This window comes from Raphanus sativus, chromosome 9 (assembly GCF_000801105.2).
Source record: "Raphanus sativus cultivar WK10039 chromosome 9, ASM80110v3, whole genome shotgun sequence".
Taxonomy (NCBI): domain Eukaryota; kingdom Viridiplantae; phylum Streptophyta; class Magnoliopsida; order Brassicales; family Brassicaceae; genus Raphanus; species Raphanus sativus.
This window is the reverse complement of record NC_079519.1, coordinates 34069488-34091935: the sequence shown is the minus strand read 5'-3', so window position 1 is coordinate 34091935 and position 22448 is coordinate 34069488. Positions and strand designations below refer to the sequence as shown.

The 22448-nt window shown below is 35.9% G+C and overlaps 4 protein-coding genes and 1 pseudogene across 7 annotated transcripts; 4 read left to right on the top strand and 1 right to left on the bottom strand.

The window, feature by feature from the left end:
• Nucleotides 1-836: 836 nt before the first annotated feature.
• On the top strand, nt 837-3917 carry LOC108826293 (cysteine-rich receptor-like protein kinase 41). The gene is made up of 7 exons (XM_018599677.2): nt 837-1734; nt 2046-2192; nt 2313-2446; nt 2536-2746; nt 2824-3067; nt 3149-3299; nt 3389-3917. Exons 1-7 carry the CDS (start codon nt 927-929, stop codon nt 3686-3688), a joined length of 1995 nt encoding a protein of 664 aa, XP_018455179.1. The 5' UTR covers nt 837-926; the 3' UTR covers nt 3689-3917.
• Nucleotides 3918-5977: 2060 nt separating this feature from the next.
• LOC108826294 (putative F-box/FBD/LRR-repeat protein At5g44950) lies at nt 5978-7394 on the top strand. Of its 2 annotated transcripts, XM_018599679.2 has the most exons (3): nt 5978-6108; nt 6194-6844; nt 6921-7394. In XM_018599679.2, the coding sequence occupies exons 2-3, from the start codon at nt 6203-6205 to the stop codon at nt 7194-7196; spliced, it is 918 nt and encodes a 305-aa protein (XP_018455181.1). In that variant the 5' UTR covers nt 5978-6108; nt 6194-6202; the 3' UTR covers nt 7197-7394. The 2 variants fall into 2 exon arrangements, with proteins under 2 accessions (XP_018455181.1, XP_018455180.1); XM_018599678.2 differs by lacking the exon at nt 5978-6108 and having other exon boundaries at nt 6115-6844.
• A 377-nt stretch (nt 7395-7771) lies between these two features.
• LOC108827996 (uncharacterized) lies at nt 7772-11819 on the bottom strand. Of its 3 annotated transcripts, none has more exons than XM_018601527.2 (8): nt 11666-11819; nt 9693-11488; nt 9282-9614; nt 8960-9206; nt 8760-8888; nt 8471-8686; nt 8261-8384; nt 7772-8184 (listed from the first exon to the last, which is right to left on the bottom strand). In XM_018601527.2, exons 2-8 carry the CDS (start codon nt 11456-11458, stop codon nt 7955-7957), a joined length of 3045 nt encoding a protein of 1014 aa, XP_018457029.1. In that variant the 5' UTR covers nt 11459-11488; nt 11666-11819; the 3' UTR covers nt 7772-7954. The 3 variants fall into 3 exon arrangements, with proteins under 3 accessions (XP_018457029.1, XP_018457030.1, XP_018457031.1); XM_018601528.2 differs by having other exon boundaries at nt 11567-11708; XM_018601529.2 differs by having other exon boundaries at nt 11572-11700.
• A 3395-nt stretch (nt 11820-15214) lies between these two features.
• LOC108825357 (putative F-box/FBD/LRR-repeat protein At5g44950) lies at nt 15215-17842 on the top strand. Its single transcript, XM_056993699.1, has 4 exons — nt 15215-16047; nt 16207-17118; nt 17197-17337; nt 17417-17842. Exons 2-4 carry the CDS (start codon nt 16222-16224, stop codon nt 17717-17719), a joined length of 1341 nt encoding a protein of 446 aa, XP_056849679.1. The 5' UTR covers nt 15215-16047; nt 16207-16221; the 3' UTR covers nt 17720-17842.
• Nucleotides 17843-18850: 1008 nt separating this feature from the next.
• LOC108823358 (putative disease resistance protein At4g11170) lies at nt 18851-21373 on the top strand (annotated as a pseudogene).
• Nucleotides 21374-22448: the final 1075 nt, after the last annotated feature.

Here is a 22448-nt window from a genome sequence, read left to right as displayed (position 1 = left end):
TATAAACCAATACTTTGTTATCTTAATATTAGTATACAATGATACTAATTATTAATATAGACTCGCGCGTAGCGCGAATTGAAAATCTAGTGATTCTTAATGATTGGCCTTATTGCAATATTTTCATCATCTTGGTTTTCTTCCTTGGACCCACGAATTCTTTAAGATTTTGGTTGGTTCCTTGACTCTTGTGAATTGGTTTATTAAATGCTCCCAGTGAACTGTGATTCTATGTCTTCAAACCTCCTTTCTTGCATCTTAATGCGTTTAACAACTCTTGTAAACCTGGCTATTGTAGCTCCTTCGTTTGATCAATTGCACCAATGTAAGGATCACTTTTGACACCTAACATATCATCTTCATATGATTTCATCTCATTGTTTAATTCAGTAATTCTTCTGTGAATTTTTTATTGTTTCTTTCTTTGATTGCTTTGGAGTCAAGAATGTTCTCCTTGGCCTAATCATGTATGACTTCTACATAAATCATTATACAGACAATCACCTCGGACCTGGTTTGATAAGTTTAGCACATATCTTTTTGAGTTTGGATTCATGTGTAGTGTTAAAGTTTATGGTTTAGAGTTCAGTTTGAATTCGGGCCTAATTCTATCTTGATGATTATCAGTATGCAGTACCAATTGCCCAATTTGATCTAACTTAAAATAAATAAAACGTGAAATTCATAAATATATTTCAAAGTCAACTTATTGATATTAATCTTGATATGTACAAGCTACCACATACTTTGACACAATCAAAGACACGTCACGTCTAATATAAAAGCCTTTTTCAAAGACTTGGTTGGCTTTTCAATTATTTAACTTTTCAGTCAGAGACTTGCGTTTCATTTGATTCGTTAAAAATTTTATAGACTAATAAACACATTGGAAGAAAAACCAAAACATTCAGAATCCACTTTGTGTCATGGCAGGTTCTTGTTCTTCTTCTCAACCACAATACTTGTTCTTGTTCTTCTTGTTCTTACCATTTCTCAGCTTCGCACAAGAGCCTGCCGTCAACGTAAACGGTTCCGTCTGGGACTTCCCTTCCCATTCCTCATCTCCATCCCAACAAAGCAACTTCTCCAAAAACCTCAACAGCCTTATCGCCTCAATCCCTAATCTACATGCCAACACCTACCTCTTCTACAACCTCTCCGTCGGAGACATCTCGGATCAAGATCGAGTAGAAGCCATCGGAGTCTGCAACAGAGTAGTCAGATCAGTAGATTGTCGCAACTGTGTCTTTGAAGCCGCACTAAATCTAACAAGAGGCTCCTCTGCAGACCTTAGAGAAGGTTACTGGAGGGCCACGAACTGTATGTTTCGTTACTCGGACAAACCTATTTTCGGAAAACTCGAAACGAACCCTGTGTTCGAGGCACTAAACCAGAACAAATCAGCGGGTGATAGAGACGAGTTCGTTAGGCTACAGAACGAGTTACTGAACGGATTCAGAAAACTTGCTGCAGCAGGTGGATCTAAGAGGAAGTATGTTCAAGGAAATGGTACTGGTCCTCTGCCTAACACGACACTCTTTGGTGCCGTGATGTGCACGCCTGATTTGTCTGAGGAAGATTGTAACGACTGTCTCATCTTTGCCTTCGCGAACGCCACGAAAGGGAGATCAGGGCTCAGATGGTTTTGTCCCAGCTGTAGTTTTCAGATACAGACTAACTTGAGATTCTTCCCTTATGAGTATGAGCCTGATCCACCATCCGACCAAGAACCAGGTAAAACAGATTACCCTGTTTTGCATAAACAAAAACAAAACAAAAAACAGAGCGCTCTGTTTTGCAAAAACATAAACAAAAACAAAAACAGAGAACCAGGTAAAACAGATTACTCTGTTTTTCATAAACAAAAAAAACAGAGCACTCTGTTTTGAAAAAAAAAAACAAAAACCAAAAACAAAAACAGAGTACTCTGTTTTCCATACCGAAGACAAGAGCACTCTGCATAACTACTAGCATATTAACAAAATCTATATAAACTGAAATCATTTAAATTATGTGATCTCCATTTAGTTTCCTGTTTCTGGCAGGTCTTTTACATAACTGGTCTGCAGGAGTAGACAAAACAAAAATTATACTTGCCACTGTGGGCTCTGTTGTTGGTTTTTCAATATTCGTTGTCTGCCTTTACTTCCTATTGAGAAGGAAGCAAAGAAAGCAAAAACAAATACATGAAGGTGAAACTTTTAGTCAAATATCAAATCTTGAGCTCAAAACTATTTTTCTTCTTAAGCAAAAAAAAAAACTATTTTTCTTGTGAGTTTTGACCTTTTAAAGGTTTGCTGCTTTTGGATCAGGAAAAGATGTTGTAGAGAATAAGATCATAGATGAAAACGTATTGCGACTCGACTTTGATACCATCCGATCAGCAACTGATGACTTCTCTCCAGACAATCAGCTTGGAGAAGGTGGCTTCGGTATAGTTTACAAGGTGATTAGATTGAGTGTGTCTTATGTGATCATATTTTTATTACATTTGTTTATGATAATATGATTTGTATGTGTCTTAATGATCATTAGGGTGTTCTTGATTCTGGAGAAGAGATAGCCGTGAAAAGACTATCAATGAAATCAGGACAAGGAGACAATGAGTTCATAAACGAAGTCTCATTAGTCGCAAAACTTCATCATCGTAATCTTGTTAGGCTTTTAGGTTTCTGCCTTGAAGGACAAGAAAGACTACTCATATATGACTTATTCAAGAACACAAGCCTTGACCATTTCATATTTGGTACATTTTGATATACTATATCAGCTCTATCTCTACTTGTTACATATAATGATGATACAAATTGTTTTCTTTTTCAGATACTGATAGGAGAATGGTGTTAGAGTGGGAAACACGTTATAAGATAATCGCAGGTGTTGCTCGAGGTCTTCTTTATCTCCATGAAGATTCTCGTTTCAAAGTTATTCATAGAGATCTTAAAGCAAGCAATGTGTTATTGGACGATGCAATGTATCCAAAAATCTCGGATTTTGGAATGGCTAAGTTGTTTGATACAGACCAACCATGTCAGACTAGGTTTACAAGCAGAGTGGCAGGAACCTAGTAAGCTACCCAAAAGAAAAGAACCATTTAACTTCTTTGAGTTCTGTAAAAATATTAACAATATTTGTTTGGTCGTTGCAGTGGTTATATGGCTCCAGAATATGCAATGAACGGGAAATTCTCAGTGAAAACCGACGTGTTCAGCTTTGGTGTGCTAGTTCTTGAAATCATTACAGGCAAGAGAAATAATTGGTCTCCTGAAGATAAAAGCTCATTGTTCCTCCTTAGCTACGTAAGTAAATGGAAAGAGTTTTCTGCTAAGAGTGACTTAGAGATTATATAACTTAATTAGAACTCTTATTTTGGTTAATATGTGAACAGATATGGAAAAACTGGAGAGAAGGGAGAGTGTTAAACATTGTGGATCCAAGTCTGATTCAGACAAGAGGTCTAAGTGACGAAATCATGAAGTGCATTCACATTGGTTTGTTGTGTGTTCAAGAGAAAGCAGAGAGTAGACCAACAATGGCTTCTGTTGTGTTAATGCTCAATGCAAGTTCTTTCACTTTATTGAGACCCTCGCAACCCGGTTTCTACCCAGGAGATGGAGAATCAGCAAGTAGTAGTCCACCGACAATGACTTTGAATAGTGTTACAATCACAAAGGTAGACCCTCGTTAATTAGTATGTAAAGACAAGAACTAAGAAAGTCCACTTCGGAAAAGTATTCTTGATATCAATTGCTGACCAAAAGAGTTGTTTATGCATGTGGTCTCAATTGATACTTTCTGCCTTTGTGGTGAAGATTCAAATCCTTGCTTTGACCCCATAACTCGTGTAATTGTTTCATCAATTCAACACTTATATATATATAATGCTCACATTTATGTTATTACAATCACATTTTCAATTATCCTTTAGCAATTTTTCTTATTTCACAATTTTCTTTTCTTCATTCAAATATACTTCTAGAATAGCATTTTATGGTTTGTATAAAATAAACAACAACCAGAATTTTAGATTTTTTTTTTTGATAACCGTGGGATCCTAAAAATTTTCTAGGTCCAAAGACTAATCCTACGAAACACAGATCATTCCGCGTATTCTCGCCATTTAAGACAGTCCGGATGGTTAAGGGAAATCGAACCCAGGGGCAGTACTCACAGTCACAGCTGTGAGCCCTTTACCACAAAGCCAAAACCAGTTAGTTAAATTTTTTTTCAAATGTAACATAAATTTTATTTTTAACAAATCCTCGGAGTTTAGAAAATTATAACCCTAATAAAATTTTAACAGCTCTTTTTAAACCTTAACTGTGTGGTTTTTAAAATCTGAAATTATAATGTTGTTTTTAATATAACTTGGTTGCTCTATTTTTATGTCATTTTATTATGATAATCATCATTTATTCCACATAAATCATTCATTAGATTTTTTCGTGGTATATTTATTTTTCTGATAATTTATTTCCTCTGTTTTAAAATAATATATGTTTTGATAAAACACATTAAAACATAATTATAAATGTATAATTTTTTATATTTCTAAACCAATATGATTTTAGAAAATGCAGTTAATATTTTTTAAATTTGCAAAATTTCACTATTAATTGAGGAAAGGTACATTGAAAATATTAAAATATTTTTTTTAAAACATGTATTTTTTTGAACGGAGGAAGTTATATTTCTCTTAATTTTAAGTTTTCATACTTATTGTTGTAAGGTTAAAAATAAACTTATTTAAGAAAATAAAGCTAGATTTAAAATTAGTTGTCTTGTAGCATCGATAATTAAAATATATTATATGCATTGCTAGATGGATAAACGCGTCCAATGTCTTTTATTTGTGCAATAACTTTCAGTGTCTAAATACCTTTCAATGTTCTGTCATAATTTCTTTTAAATTTAGAAACATGTTACGTCAAAGTTTAATAGACAGAGACTACCGAGTTGCGAAGAGTTCCAAAACGGGTTGACTTTGGTTTAGTACTCCTAGACTCCTATTACCGAGTTTCCTAATATACGCCCTGACATTTTTGTGCCTCTTTGATACATCTTTCAGAAAATTTTACTTTTACCAAACATTATAAACTATATAAATTCATTATAATTATATAGTACCAAATTTATATTGTGATTGGTTTTAGAAAAATCGGCAAATTGCAGATGTATAGACTATTTCTTACCACGGCCAAAGCAAGTGGATATTTTTCATTATCTAACCAACCAAAGATTTCATGGCAAGTACGTATGTTTATTTGAAGACATTGATATCTTTGAATGTTATTAATTATGCATCTGGAACAAAAACTTATTACATGCATGATGACTGTGTTTTGATTTCATTGACTAATTTCTAAAATTTTCACTATCGACTAGTTTATGTTTTGTGTATTGTTTTCTTAATTGGCATTTTACATTGAGGTACTTAACTGAATGGAGTCGTTACAGTGTATGGATGACCTGTGAGTGAAGACGTGTTACTACCAAAATCAATATAGTTTTTTTCCAAATACTATTAATTCTAAATGTGGTTAAATTATAAAAAATATATGAAAATACATCATCAATGTGCGATACTTTGATAAACAGATTTATGGAGAAAAATACGTAAAATCAATATATGAATGACAACAAACTTCTAAGTCATGACAACATCAGTTACTTTCCTTTTTTTTTGAATAACACAAGATGTTTGTTGACTTCATAAACTAACAAATCTAATAACATCAAATTTTGATAAACTTTTAACAGCTTATTACAAATTCATAAACCAATAACATCAGACTTTAATATAGTTTTGAAAAATCATAACTGGATAACATATTACGAAATCTAAATCTAGATAACTCTTTAAAAATACATAATTCAATAACACCCCCTGGAGCTTCCTTTTTCAATAGTTCTTGAGTATTGACTGAGGAACTCAATGCCTAGAATATCTCCGCCAGTTCACATAAAGGTTTACTGACAACTCGGCTTGATTTGAATTCTCTACTTCTTGGGCCGAAACAAGCCCAAAAATCTCCCAAATGCCTTTCTTATAAATAAAAAAACCCTAAACATTGTCTGAGAGCTTCTTGTTTCTACTCAACGCCTAAGGTTAGTTCTCAGACCTTGCACGTTTAGTTGCTCCCGCAAAGAAAGCTGAGGTTAAGACCATCTCTTATTGTTTGGCTTTGAACAGTGTTTTTTGATGGATGCTCAAGGGATGTGTTGCGATAGAATCAGCGAATTGCCAGATTCTTTGCTAACTCATATACTCTCATACCTTTCGACCAAAGACTCCGTTAAGACTGGCGTTTTGTCAAGGAGATGGGAACTTCTCTGGCTAAAGGTTTCGGGATTGGACTTAAACACCATGGACTTCCTTCCTTATGGAGGAGAAGCCTTGTTGAGTTTTATGGACAGATTTTTGGAGTTTAACCGAGGATGGTGCCAACAAACGTTCAAGATGAAGTATTGCCGCTGTACAGAAACTGACTCCAGTATCAGGCTGGTGGAGTGGATACCCGAATTGGTTCATCGTCGAGTTCAACACCTAATTCTTGAAAACGAAGGGTCTCCATATAGTTTAGATATCATGCCTGATTGTATTTATGTGAGCAAGACATTGGTGACTTTGAAGCTGGTATATGTAGTGCTTAAAGACCTCAAGTTTGCTGTTTCTCTACCATGTCTCAAGAACATGCATCTAGAAAATAATTATATTTATATTCTGTATAATGATGCTCCGAATCTAGATGCTCTTTGTTTAATTGATTACGTGAGTAGTGGTGGTCGTTTGATCATGGAGAATCTGATCTCTGGCTCTCCCGTTCTAGAAAATGTCACTTTGGTAAGCCAAATTTAATTTTTATCTAAAGGTTTGACTTGATGAATTAATTGTGAATTAAGGTTTGTCTTTTCTTTAGTTTTTTGGGTTATGGCAGGAGGAGTTCAGTTCTTCTTGGACAAATGTGCCACAGTGTTTATCATCGACTTTGGAGTATGTTAAGATTGGCGTAAATATTATGTGGAATGAAGCTGGGATTAAACTAGTGAATTACTTTCTTGAGAATTCAGTAGTCCTCAAGAAACTGACTTTGAGTTGCAAAGATTCTCATACGGACAAAAGAGAGGCAGAGAGCTACAAGAAGCTTCTTACATCCACAAAGCTTTCTCCCAGATGTCAAGTTCTCGTGGATTGACATGCAGCTTCTGATGAGTTTTGAACATTGTTTTATCGAACATTCTTGTGAAACTCATCTATTTTTCATTGAAATTTCAGCTACAATTAGTGAGCATTTTATAGACTATGCGGATGATCTTTTGCATTGGCTTATTCAGTATTGTTATATATAATATCACATTATTTATAATATGTTTTGGATGTCTTTGCTAAAAGAGAGATTATACACATAGAAACAGCTATTATCATTTATCATTTTACAGTGATGCATTACCAAAAGTTATGTCCTCGATTTTTTTTTGTTTTCCACAATTTCATAGCACATGCCAAAATGTAAAGAGCCACATTTTCAAAGAGAATAGTCCTTCAGTTTAGTTGTTCTAACTTATCGTGTAAACGTATATAACGACTTCATTTTGTTAAGTGGGTGGGTTGAGCAATGGAGGAGGTTTAAGACATGAACAAATCTGCCTACACTCTTTTGGATCCAATTCTGCAGTGGTTTCTGCTTTCTGGTTACAGTTGTACATCGAAATTTGAGAGTCTTCAAAAACAAGTTTAAGACAAGCAAAAGAGTATCAAAGAACAAAAAAATGAAGAAGAAAAACAAAAGTTTTATTAAAAGTGAGATGATGTGTATAAACCTGCAGCACAAGACAGGCTAAAAAATTCTCAATGGGACCAAAAAAGCAAAGACAAAGACTTTGTCAGTGTTGTGTATCAATTTGTTCACCGAAACTTTTTATTCAAAGTTCAGCTTAAAAATGAAGGGTTTTTTCAGTTGATGAGTTCCTTTCCGATGGCTTTCTGGACGAGCTCAGCTTGCTCTTTGACATGGAAAGTGTAGAAACCAGTGGCAGTAGCAGCAGAAGGTCCACGACCAACGTACTTGATGTCTTCCATATCTCCTCTGCCTAAGCTTCTCATTGCTGTCCACAGCCTTGGGGTTATGTAGCTGAATGCTCCCATGTTCATCGCCTCTTCTTGGCACCAAACTATCTCAGCATCTTTTGTCATATCAAAGCAAAAACACAGTTAGTACCCACCAGATGTTGCAGACCAAACTAAACCCATTATACTTACTTGGATATCTCTTGAGCTCACGCTGAATGAGATCATATGGGAAAGGACAAAGCTGCTCCACTCTACAAATAGCAACATCGCTTGCACCAACCTTCTTCCTCTCATCATCAAGCTCGTAATAAACCTGCAAAATGCAAAAAAAAAACAAGAATGATTCTAGTGTCTTTGACCAGCAAGACTCGTCTTATAAATTGAAAAAAGCTTGCATACCTTTCCAGAGCAGAGTACCAATCTTCTGATGCCTTCTTCGAGATCAGAGTGATCGTTCTGATCCTTGATCAATCTCTTGAACCTAGTCCCTTGCTTGTCAAAGCCTGGGTGGCCTTGGACATCATCAAACTCAGAGAGGTTTGATTTGCAGTCCTTGTGACGGAGCAAGTTCTTTGGTGCCATTACAATCAGAGGCTTACGGAAATCCCTGTGCAGCTGCATCGTGTGTAGTAGTAACATTGTGAGACATTGTACAAAACGGAAACAACAATTTGAAAATAGCTCTCACCTGTCGACGCAGAACGTGGAAGTAGTTGGCAGGAGTGGTGGCATTGACAATCTGCCAATTGCATTCTTGAATCTGCTTTCTCAATGTAGGTTCCATGTCTGGTATGACATAGGGGTTGTCATCACTCATCTGCAACACAAGACCATGTGCATTAATTAGAGCCAAGAAGAGAATCAAGAGCAAACTAGGAGGGAATGTACCTGAAGGTAACGTTCCAGCCTAGCACTTGAATGTTCAGGGCCCTGACCATCATATCCATGGGGAAGCAGGACAACAAGCCCGGTTTGACGCAGCCACTTAGCTTCTCCACTGCTGATGAACTGATCAAATATCACCTGAGCTCCATTTGCAAAGTCTCCAAACTGAGCTTCCCATAACACCAACGAGTTGGGGCTTTCCATTGAGTAACCCAGTTCAAACCCAAGGACACCAAACTCTGAAAGAGAACTGTATACAACAAAGCAAAACGTCTTTAGTACATCTCTTACAACAAGATAGGTAGGGAGCATATAAAAGTTGTACCTGTTGCTGACAGTGAACATCTCAGGATCCTGGTTCATGACGAGATGATCTAGAGGACAATACTCTTCTCCAGTTTCCTGGTCATGAAGCACAGAGTGACGATGGCTAAAGGTTCCTCTCTCGACATCCTGACCACTCAAACGGACATGGTTGCCTTCCACAACCAAGGTAGCAAAAGCAAGAGCCTCCGCAAGCGCCCAGTCAATACCTTCTCCTGTTTCAATCATCTGAGCACGTTGTTCATAAACTTTCTTCACCGCTCTGTGTGGCTTGAAGTTTTCAGGAAGCGACGAAATCGCCTTGCCAACAGTCTTAAGTATCTCTGGCTTGACGCTGCAAAAGAAGAGTGTAAACTTTTAAGTGACAATAGAGAGAAAGAGAGACAAAAAGGACAAAACTCTACTCACTCACCCTGTGTTTCTAACACGTGAGATCTGCTCAGGAGACTTGAACCCAGCCCAATTAGTTGAAAGCCAATCACGCTTCTTAGACAAATAATCTTTACTAGTAACGAACTCTTCACTCAGAATGGTGTTAACCTTCTCCTGTATCCTATCAATATCCTCCTGCGATATCTCACCGCACTCCAACAACTTCTTGTGGTATATCTGAAGCGTGGAGGGATGGTTCTTGATCACCTTGTACATCTTCGGCTGAGTGAAAGACGGCTCATCAATCTCGTTATGCCCAAACCTCCTGTAACAAACCAAATCAACCACAACATCGGAATGAAACCTCTGACGCCACTCAGCAGCAAGCTCGCAGGCGTGAACAACAGCCTCAACATCATCACCATTCACATGAAAGATAGGAGCACTCAAGGCCTTGGCGACATCGGTACAGTACTGAGAAGACCTCCCAGCTCTCGGATCAGTAGTGAAAGCCACCTGGTTGTTCACCACAATATGGATAGTACCACCGGTTGTGTAGTTAGGAAGCTCACTAAGATGAAGCGTCTCGTAAACCACTCCCTGTCCAGCGAAGCTACCGTCTCCGTGAATCAAAATCCCCAAGTTCTTGGTCCTGTCAACATCCTTGGAGTAGTACTGCTTCGCTCTTGTCTTACCAACAACAACCGAATCCGCAGCTTCTAAATGACTCGGGTTCGCAACCAAAGAGAGATGAATCTTCTTCCCACCTCTCGTTGGCCTATCGTAAGAGGTTCCCAAATGATACTTAACATCACCAGTTCCAGTGTATCCAACCTCATCCACAGGCCTAATCCCACCGCTGAACTCACTAAAGATCTGACGCAACGGCTTCCTTACAACATTCCCCAAAACATTCAGTCTCCCTCTGTGTGACATCCCAATAACAATGCTCTCAACTCCGAGATCCGCCGCTCTATCAAACATCTCCTTCATCCCGGGGATCAACGACTCCCCACCTTCGAGCCCAAACCTTTTAGCAGTTGTCCATTTGGTAGCCAAGAAATTCTCAAACTGAGTGCTCCAAGCAAGCCTATCGAGAATCACCTCGCGCCGCTCCCTGTTGTATCTCCAGGGAGTCGGCGTCTCGATCTTCTCTCTAAGCCAATTACATTTCTCCCTATCAGCAATGTGCATATACTCGAACCCTATGTTCCCACAGTAAGCCTGCTGTAGCCTCGTCAGTATAGAGCGGAGAGTCTGCACGGGGCGATTCTCTGACATGAAGCCGGACATCTGCCAGACTCCTAGAAAGAACTCTCTGTCGAGATCAGCTTCTGTGAATCCGTAGAGAGCCAAGTCGAGATCCTCGGGGATCTCTCGCTGTTCGAGAGCTAAGGGATCTAAGTTGGCTTTCATGTGGCCGTTGACTTGGTAGGCTCTGACGAGGAGCAGGAGGTTCATGCTTTCTTGGATGGTTTGGCCGGAGATGCCTGGGGAAGTGGCGGCTTGGCCTACGAAGTTTCGGAAGAAGTTGTCCCAGGACTCGTCGACGCTGGTGGGGTCGGATTCCCAGGCACGTTGGAGCTCCTCGAGGTAGACGCTGCTGGTGCCATCTAGGAAGCTGTCTGTTAGTTTGGAGAGAGGGACGGCTCGGGGGATGGGAGATGAGGAGGAGGAGGGATGTGGGTTTGGTCTGTAGAGAGATGAGTGGAAGGAGCGTGTCCTTGTGGCGTATGAACTGCCCTGATTCAGGAGCCTTCGTACGGCGAGCTTGGTCACGTTCGAGCCGGCTCGAAACCACACCATTTTCTACACAAAGGTTTCAACTTTCAATACCTGCGAGAAAAGAAATCATCAAAGAGAGAATAAAAGAGATGTCTTTTTATATAAGAATCAAGATTTGGAGTAAATAACCGAACAATGCAGGATCTGATGAGGAAAGGATGATAGATCTTTTGTTGGATTAAGAAGGGTTCATGTTCTGTGATTGAGAAGAAGAAGCGAGGGAGTTACCTGTGGAGGCGGAGGAGAAGACCGAACCAAAGAAATGTAACAATGAGGAGGGAGAGAGGGGAGGGTTTTTGACTTTTTATTGTAATGGAAATTTGATTTTCTATTTATTGCGAGTGTAAACTTATATGGTAATAAGATATTTGGTGTGTTGATTTTTCTGTGGAATAAATGTCAAAGAAACGCCACAAAGTGAGAAGAAGAATGTTGAATTGTGATTTTTATTGAATATATCTAAAAAAAAATATGGAAAATTTTATGTGTATATATTATTGTTAAATAAAAATGGATGGACTTTGGAGATGCGGAATGGGTCCAAGTCCGTGTTAAACGCCGTTCGTCTATTTGCCCAAGTCCAGTTTTCTCGGAAAACCTTTCACACTCCTCTAGGTACAGCTTCTAGAAACAGGTGCAGCTTGTAACTCATTCCTCGGAAGTCATGAAAAAGACCCAATTGGAGCTAGGCCTAGACTAAGTCCTCACAATTCCATTTTGTTATGTAAATGAAATGCCCCTCCACACTAGGAGTAGAAACAATATTCGCAAAATTGATTTGATCCAAAAAATCTAAATATCTATAATTTTACGAATCAAAACAGAGTCAAATCAATCACAAATGTTAAATTTTTCAAATATATTAATTTGATTTGATCAGTTATAATCTATAAACATATATACATGTACATAAAATTATATATATACTATATGTGTGTGTGTGTAAGATTCATATATTTTTATTCATTAAATTAATTATTTAATTATTGAAAGTTTTCAAAATGTGTTGTTCTTAATTTTTTAAAGAATTTTTTTTTATTTTGTATTTAATATTTCATTTACATTTTAAATTTTTATTTTTGCGGATAAAATTGAATACCCGATAGAAATATAGATTTTCCAGTTATCTAAAATATCAAATGTCCAAAAAATTACAAATCGGGTCGGATCAAAAAATTGATTATCTGTTGCATGAGCTACTCCACACTTGGGCAGTGCTTACTGCTTACACCAATATAGCAATTGCCGTTCCCACGTGTGTTTCTCAATCAACCTCTGACCTCTCTTTGTCTCTTGGGTTCTTGAAAAGCTTAATATTTTGGTTTAAATTAAACGCTGGTTTGATTTCAAATAAGGTTGATTCTATTTATTTTTGCGTAACTGTTTATTTTAAGAAAAAAATTATAAAAATATCTCAATTTTTTTTGTTACCCGATTTAATACTTAAACTAATTATTTTACTTATTTTAATATATTTATTTTAAAATTTATGCTCATTTTAATTCTTATACTATGTTTTAAATCAAATATTGGTAAATTTCAAACTATATTTTAAAAATTTCTAAAATTCAAAATAAAATTTAAAAATTCCAAATTCAAACATCAATTTCTACGAATACTGAGAGCACATCTCTCCCTCCTAAAGATCCAGACTTTCTAACCCGACAAGAAGGAACCACTCATAGTTCCTGTCCTCTTCCGGATACGGCCGCGACACATTTCATGCGTCCAAGCTTAGCCTCGATAAAAGTCTTACAACCAACACTCTAATCTCAAAAGATCTAACTTACGGTTTGATTCCTTAAAACCAATATTCTTCATTTTAGCAAAAAGCAAGGTTATTTCTATCTAAATAAAGACAGTTGGCATGTGTCTTTTAAAGCAAAGTAAATTCACAATGTGCCTTTTATATAAGTCTCTCTTACAATAATAGGAAGCACCATTGTTAATAAAAAAGATCAATACCAGAAAATCAATTAGAAGATAACAATGCAACCACAATACAGTTTCGAGCTACACAATCCCCTATATATTAATCCTGGAACATTGCAACATTGTTTGGTAGCCACATGTCATCATGAGAATTATTCTGAGGATTGTTAGAGAAATAAGTTGGTCCATCTACACATATATTATAGTTTTTATTAAATAACTATTAAATCAATTATTAATATACAAAAAAAATTCTCTATTGTTTCCTTAAATAAAAACTACGGAACTTCCTAATATGATTGACATATATATCACCATTAATGATTATGAATAATAAAGATTTGATAATAATTTTTTATCCTCTATACTTTTCGTTTAATTTTATTTGTTAAAATAAATTAAACAATCACATTAAGCATATAATAAAAAAAAATTATATTTTTTCTTATATGTTGTATTTCGAATTTTTTAAAATGATTATAAATTACTAAAAATAGTACAAGCCTCACATTGAAAATTTTGTGATCAATGGTAACTTTTTTTCAGTTCAGCCTATCGTTTTTAATGAGTCTTGAATATTTTTTAATGATTAACTAAATAAATCACGTACATAAAAGAAAGTGTTTTAGTTTAAAAATTGTTGCATTCCCAAAATCAGTATGAACCATCGTCACTTTCATTTAAAATTTAGTTACAATAAAAAATATATGGTTGGGAAAAAAATCCGAATCCAAATAACCGAACCAAATCCAATCTAGAAAATAGTATAGAACTTTAATCAATTTGGTTAGATATCTGAACATGTTTAAATTTTTGGTATCTAAAAACCAGAACATGAACCCGATTCGGACCAAAATATTTTGGGTATCCGAGTATATTCAAACCAAATTTATATACTTAAATATATTATTTAAAAAAATTAATATCTAAAAGAAATATACAAAATACTTAAGATGTTTTAAATTGTCCAAAATATTTAGAAATATATAAAAATAGTAAAAATTATATATTTAAAATAACTAAACATTACTCAAAATACCAAAATACTGAAAATATCTATTCATTTTCTATCCAAATATTTAAGTTAAACCAATTTTTATGTTAAATTTAAGTATTTTGATATACATTATTCAAATTTATATGTAACATATTATTTTTATTTTTATGTTTTGAGAAATTTAAAGTATATATGAACTTTAAGTTTTTAAAAAATTAAATGGGTTATCTGAATCTAATACCAAACCGAACATATAAAGATTCGAACCAAATTTGCAAAGATCCAAACCGAACCTAACCAAACCAAATGATACCTACCCACATATCATCCCTAATCAAATGTAAAAAAAAATTATTGATAACAAAAAAATGTATTATTTATTTAGATACAACATATTTTAAAAAAAAATTCACCCCGCGCAAAGCGCGGATTATCATCTAGTTTCTTCTAAGAAAGCAAAGACTTTTTCAATATTTCATAATATAAATATTCCAAATTTGGAAAATAATAGTTAACTTAACGTATCAATTTTATATATTGCATTCTCATTATTTTGGTTTGTATTAAGTTTTAAATATTTTGGTTTCAAAAAATATATTTTTTACTTGTCAACATGAACTAACTGCTTTTATAACTTCAAATACAACACATATACACAATAAAAATGCAAAATTTCAAGAAAATAGAAAACGCATGAAAATCTCTAGTATGTATTTAATATCGTAGAGACTCTAGTGCAATGAGCACGCACCAGTTGTAAATTATTTAACGTGACTGCACAAACTTTTGATAAGTCACCAACTTTTATATTAACGCCATCTGCCCTAATTAATTCCGATGCAGAGCGAACCAAATCTACAAGTTTTCGGATATAAAAGCATCACTAGCAAGGATATGTTTTAAGACCCTAAAGAAAAGATTAAGAAACAAAAAAATAATAATGAAGTCGTTGATTTGTCTCTCTTTCATACTTGTCTCTCTGATCTCCGCCGTGGAAGGCCAATCTTCTAATCGAATCAACGTATCGGATAAGCGCGTCATTGAGGTAGCCAATTTTGTACTTTCCAGCAAGGGGAGACCCGATCTTGTCTACGAGGTCGTCCAGGCTACCCGTCTACCTAAACTCGTAGGTGGCGAAAGTTACGACCTGGTCATCTCAGCGAAGGATAGCAATGGTAAGACCAAGAATTATAGGGCCGTCGTAAGTAGAGTGCATGCCGTGCCTCCTACCATGACCCTTCTGTTCTTCGGCGAGGTGTAGATGTTTTGGATTTTGTAAATCCTTCTGAGTTTTATGATTTAAGACATTAAATTATGTAATGTCATTTTGTTGTTGTTATTGATAATTATGTTTTTATTTAAATACAAATAAATCGAAATTGGGTTTTTGAGATCAATTTAGAAATTTGTTACGTGGAGCTCTGACTCGATCTGCATTTGCCCTATATCCTGCTCCGTTTCGTAGACTAGTTGGCAAGATAGGTCTCTTGAATATCTTCGTTCCATCTTGAGAGGGACAAAAGTATATTACACGCTGGTTTGATTTCAACTTGGTTTGATTCGGTTAATTTGTGAGCAATTGGTATTCGTTGTAAACGTTCATAAAGCAAATTTGCGTTCTGGTCGTGTTTACTATCTTATTGTCCTTCTCAATTTGCTCCAAAAGCCAATAGAATCGTCTGTAAGTTCTTCAGATCCCTCTCTCGATTTCTTTTCATGTTAAAAATATGTTTCTTGACGACCTGAAACCCCTAGAAAGTTGGGAGAATTAAGAAAACTCATGGCATATTATTTGATCAAAAATTTAATGTGTTATTTTTTTATATATAATAAAATTTAGGGTTTCTGTCTCGTGATGGGGTACGATAGAATAAGCGCACTGCCGGATTGTTTGATAACTCAGATACTCTTATGGCTTCCAACCAGATATTCTATTAAGACAAGCGTTCTATCGACCAGATGGAGAAATCTCTGGCTTGATGTTCCAGGACTTGAATTACACTCCAATGACTTGGATTGTTTCTCCAAAGTTGCCACTAACAACTTCGGTAACAGCTTTCTGAAGTTTAACAGTCAGACGCGCCTGCAAAAGTTCAAGATCAACTATGATGAGTGTAACTCGTTAGTCTTTCCCTCTCAGATCAGGGAGTGGATCGTCACAGCTGTTGATCATCGAGGGATTCAGCATCTAGATGCCGAGGACCAGAATGCAAAGTTTTACTTTTGTTTCTTGCCAGTGAATATATATAACAGCAAGACATTGGTATCCTTGAAACTCCAACACGTAGTAGTGCCTCAGAATCCAGAGCTTGTTTTTTCTCTACCTTGTCTCAAGATCTTGCACCTAAAAAAAGTTCATTACGGTATAGGTGGCCGTTTATTTTCGGAGAAGCTAATCTCAGGCTGTCAGGTTCTTGAAGAACTTAATTTGGTAAGGTATCAATACAGTTCAGTAGAAACCCTCCGTGTGAGGTCCCAGACTCTGAAGATCTTCTGTTTAGCATTTATTACGGGAGAGATTGATACTAAAGATTCGGTCGAGATTGATGCTCCAAGACTCAAGTATATGAGTTTTAGTGATAGGATTATGGTGAATAATCTGAATTCCCTGCTTAAGATAGACATCGATACTGATTTTAATCTCAATCACCCTTTGGTATCCGAGGTTGTAAATAAGGGAGATCTTATTTACGAGTTTCTCGAGGGTATTGCTAGTGTGACACATATGATCATCTCTCATCCTACTCTAGAGGTATAATATTGTGACACTTTTGACATTTATTTTAATATGAAAAGATTCTCACCTCTAACCTTGTCTTTCTACTTGCAGATCCTTTATCATTATTCTCAAGTAGGACAGTTTCCCCAATTCTGTAACCTATCTCATTTGCAGGCTTCCTTCTCCACCTCATCATTACCACTGCTGTCAGTTTTTCTCGAGAGCTGCTCGAATCTTAAAAGCCTCATCTTGGTAAGAATCAAACTTGAGCCTATGATTTTGTCATAGTAAAACTATTGTAATGATTAGAATTTTTTTGGTTTGTTTGTAGGACTTTTCTGTTTCAACGGAGCCGGAGCAGAAGATGGATCTCACCAAGGTGCCTCAGTGCTTAATATCGACTTTGGAGCGTGTTGAGATTAACAAACTGAATATGTGGGAGGGACCTGGGATGAGACTAGCGACTTATTTTATTATGAATTCAGCAGTCCTCAAGAAACTCGATCTCAATGATTCTCATCTGACTAAACAGGAAATAGATTTCTACAATGGCCTTTTTATATTGGTAAGAAGTTCTCGAAAATGTCAAGTTTGCTTTGATGACGTGCCGTTGATAATGCTGGGGAGAATCTGAGCAACATCAGTTTGGAATGTGCGTGTGTGTGTGTCTTTATCTTATAGAACACCGTTTTACGATTTGACATGTTCGTGGTTTATGCTTTTCATTGTGAGCTATTTATTTGACCAGTCTGGTTCTCGACGTTTATAACAAAATATTTTTTTTTTTTTTTTTTTACAACAATATACTACTCTAACGTGATTCCACCGGTCCAGAAAGCTAAACCGGAGGTATCGAGTCGACATATAACATAGCTGAAAGTGAACTCCTTGCACCATGTGCAAGCTTGTCCGCCATAGTGTTCTGCGCCCTTGGAATATGTCGGATTGTGAAATTGGAGAAGAAAGTCTTACATTGGCGAAATTCCTCCATATGCGTAGTGAAAGCTGGCCATTCTTCAGGTGAGGACACCATCTTCACCAGTTGAGAACAATCCGTAGCAAAAACTACATCTGAGAACTGCAGGGTCTTCATGCACTCCATTGCCCATATCAGCGCTTCACATTCTGCGTGTAAAGGAGATAGGCTACGTCGGAGATTCATTGCCCCCATCATCTTGTCCTCTGAATCTATCTTTCGGCAATACCATCCTTGTCCAGTAAATACATCTTGTTCCTTCCAAGATCCATCGACAAAGCATACTCTAGTTGATCCCAAAGTTTGCCAATCGACAGGAGACTGAACATTTCCATTAGGGTTTTGTATCAATAACTGTGCCTCTGACCAAAGTGTTTCCTCAAGATCCGCTATCCGTAGTATTTCCTGCGGATTCTCATTTCTGTTTGTGTAAATCTTATCATTTCTATTTTTTCAGATATACCACATAATCCAAGGAAAATAATTGGAATCCATTTCGTTTGGTATTCTCCAAAATAGGTAATCCAAACTTGTGAAGACTGAAGTTGCTGGAAATATTCCTGGTGAGGATGGGACCCGGGATAAGGCCCATGTTTGAAGAGCTGGTGGGCATTCAAAAAGAACATGATGCACCGTTTCCTCCTCAGCTCCACATATATTACATCGAAGATCACAGTCAATACCACGTGTCTTTAAGTTTTTAAACACTGGTAATGTTCCAGATAATTTTTATAACAAAATATTAATTATGCTTTATTTTCACAATAATATAAGTTTTGCCAACTCAAAAAAAAAAAACAGTTGTACGTACATGATGTGAGTGAGATACCATTTCTCCAATTTTCATATGGTTGGACATAAGAAAGTTGACTTTATTTAATTTTTGAAATGACGTGTTACTGAAGAAGCGGTTTCAATGACGGTGTCCGGCGAAGAAACCCCACCGCAGCACCAAGTTTTCATCAACTACAGAGGAGACGAGCTGAGGAAAAGCTTCTTGGGGTTTGTAGTGAAAGCCATGAGAGAAGCAAAGATCAACGTCTTCACAGATGAAGTAGAAGTCAAAGGTAGAGATCTACAGAACCTTTTCAGGAGGATCGAGGAATCTAGAGTGGCACTTGCGATCTTATCCGAGAGATACACCGAATCTAGTTGGTGTTTGGATGAACTAGTGAAGATGAAAGAGCAGATGGACAAAGACAAGCTCGTTGTGATTCCAATTTTTTACAGACTGGACGCTACCAACTGTAAGAGACTCTTGGGAGCTTTCGGTGACAATTTCAGGAATCTTGAGAGAGAGTATCGGAGTGAGCCTGAGAGAATCAAGAAATGGAAAGAAGCTTTGATCTCTATTCCCCAGAAGGTTGGCTTGACTTTGGCAGGACACAGGTATTCCTACATATTGATTTTTTTAGATTACGAAGTTCTGGACCCGTAATCTCTCTAGGACAAACCCAAACCATATTTTAAATCAACTTTTATGAGGAGAGTCGATCTCTTTCAATGGAAATTGAACCCATAGCCTTTTGAACCTTTACTACGTGATCTAAGAGTTTTAACTTTTATCCAATGCGTCAACTACTCGTTGCTTCTATATAGTGATTTAGGCTTGATTGTTTGCATAGTTTTATTAAAAAACTTAAAAAATTGTAAATAATAGAAATTGTTGCGAGTGTACAAATATTTATTCGTAGAGTTAAACACAAATACTTTTTTTCCACCTTACCGTATAAATGATATATTTATATTTTCTATGAATTTTGCTCGTATATAAAATATAATTTTATTTAATTATTTTTTTGATAAAAAGTTGCACTTTATGGAAAACAAAACCTTTTTTGAATATTAAACCAATTTTTATTGAAAACTTAAAGATTGTGATTTTTGATTTGTGTGTGACTTGAAAAAAAATAGTTTCTTTGAATTTTAAAAATCTTGAATGGCTTAATAATTTTTTTTTCTCAAACTAAAACTAAAATATGAATCTTAAAAGGTTAGTAAAGTGTTAAAAACAAAATATGCATACATTCAAAGTAGGGTTTCTTGAACAAATTCTGTAATTAGGTTTCAAATTCTTTATAGCATAACTCTTTTAGGGGTTATAAAAAAGTTAAGATAATTTCTCTCTGATTAATGGCAGGGATGAGTCTGAGTTGGTCGATTGAATCGTTAAGGAGGTGAAGAACGTTCTAATCGATGTTTCAAGCAAGGAAAAAGGTAAATTATAACAATTCCAACAACATAGAATGTTATTTATAAGATGTGTGGTATGTTGCTTGCTTGTCAAGTATGATTTAGTTTTCAAAAGTTGTAGTGAGATCCTTTTTTTTTCTCGTGTGTGTGTGTTTCAGGTCAATCCACAAATCACCGAACCCAAACTAACATCATATCATCATTTGAGCCTCTAATGGCAGAGGTGGACCGACTACCACCACGTCTCCCTCAAGTGTTTGTCAGTTTCTGCAAAGAGGAGCTTGGCGGCAACTTTGTCACACATCTCGTGTGGGCTATGAGAGAATCAGGGATCAATGTACTCATAGACAGCTACAGCCGTCGAGGTAAAGAGGACGAAAAACAACAAGTATTCACGTGTATGGAGAAGTCGAATATCGCGCTGGCTATATTCTCAAAAAGGTACTCGGAATCAGATCGGTGCTTGAACGAGCTTGTGAAGATGGAAGAGCTTACAAAGGAAGGAAAACTTGTGGTCATCCCCGTCTTCTACAATGTGAAAACAAACGAAGTGAGAAGGCTCCAAGGAGAGTTTGGAATCCATTTTGCAGATTCAATCAAGAGGTTTTCTATTGAGCCAATGATAGTCCAGAGCTGGGAGGAAGCTTTGAATTTTGTTATCAAAAGGAGTACTACTGGCTTAAGCTTAGAAAGACAGAGGTATTAAGAAATTAATAAAAACAATGAATTCTTGTTTTATAGCAAGACTTTGTGTTTGGTCATCTGAATCAGTTTGGTTCACTCATGTTTTCAGAAACGAATTTGCTCTTGTTGCTGCCATTGTTAAAGAGGTTGCAAGATTGCTTCCAAACTCTCCAAGAATGAGAAGAAGAAGGAAATTAGGGATTGGAGAAGTTTTCTTCAGGGCTTTAACAGCGACTTTTCTATTTGCTCTCTTTATATCCCCTATGCTTACCCACGATGTGAACTTTCTCAAAATTGGTAACTTGCTAGTTGGGTTTCCGTTTTTGGTTGTTGTATTGCACAAGATTCTATGTTAATAAAAACAACATAACAAAACTTTGGACTTGTGTACTACATTTATTTTTGTTGTAGCTGTAAGTCTTTGCTTCTTCCTTTGGAAACCAAGGCTTATCGACTAAAAACAATTCTGTTTTGGAAAGATGTTTCATTCATTCGTCTATAAAATTCTAGTGGTATATTATGATCGTACCTCTGTTTTTAAAGTTAATGGACAGTGATGTTGAGTTTTGAGTAACGCAAAGAAGACTCCAGCTGCAACACTTTGCCTAGTTTAATAAGTTGTCAACATGGTTTACTAAAGCAGATCACAGGTTCTTTTAATTCTATCACTATCTTCGGTCAAAACCGAGTATTGTCTTCTTCTTCTTTTTCATGAACCGAGTATTGTCTTTGGATGGCTAATTTAGTAACTGTATAACGTATGTAATTGTCGAACAGATGCATCGAATACGATTACGAGTCTACGACGTCGATCAACATGTATACGTAAACTAATACTGTTGTATACAAATACGATTTTAATTAAGCTACAGTTTTTAAAAGTATTTGTAACTTTGTTTACAAATATTTACATAAAATTGTTATCCCAAGAGTTGTTATTCCTCCGTTTCTAAATAAGTGTCTTTAACATTTTTCACAGAAATTAAATAAATGACGGAAATATATGTAAATTGTTATTCTCTCCATTATCAAAAGTAAACAAAATAAAAAGGTGGGATGTTCAAATTTTGACTTTTGATTTCCCCCATATTTCTAGTCTAATCAAGTAATCATACAAAATATTTAATTTACATCCCAAAGTTCCACTAGAAACACATACCAAAAATATAAATTATAAATTTGTGGCCTATCTACTAATTATGTCACATATAGTAGTTTGTTAGAGATAATATCAAAGTAGTGGGAGACTATTGAAGTATATCGAATAGATCATTATGCCATTTTTCGTTTAAGATTATATTTTTGGTAAACCCCTTTGTTATGTATTTATATGCGTCCATGCATCTTGGCGGTCATATTAAACTGTACGTTTCTTCTGATTGGCATTTTGCTGGCTCATATTGATTTTGACGTCTAACTAATTATCTTAGACTTCTTAATTATCAGAAAGAAAGAAATGATAAAATTTTGAAAATATTATTTAATAATAAAATTGTATGATTATAAAAAT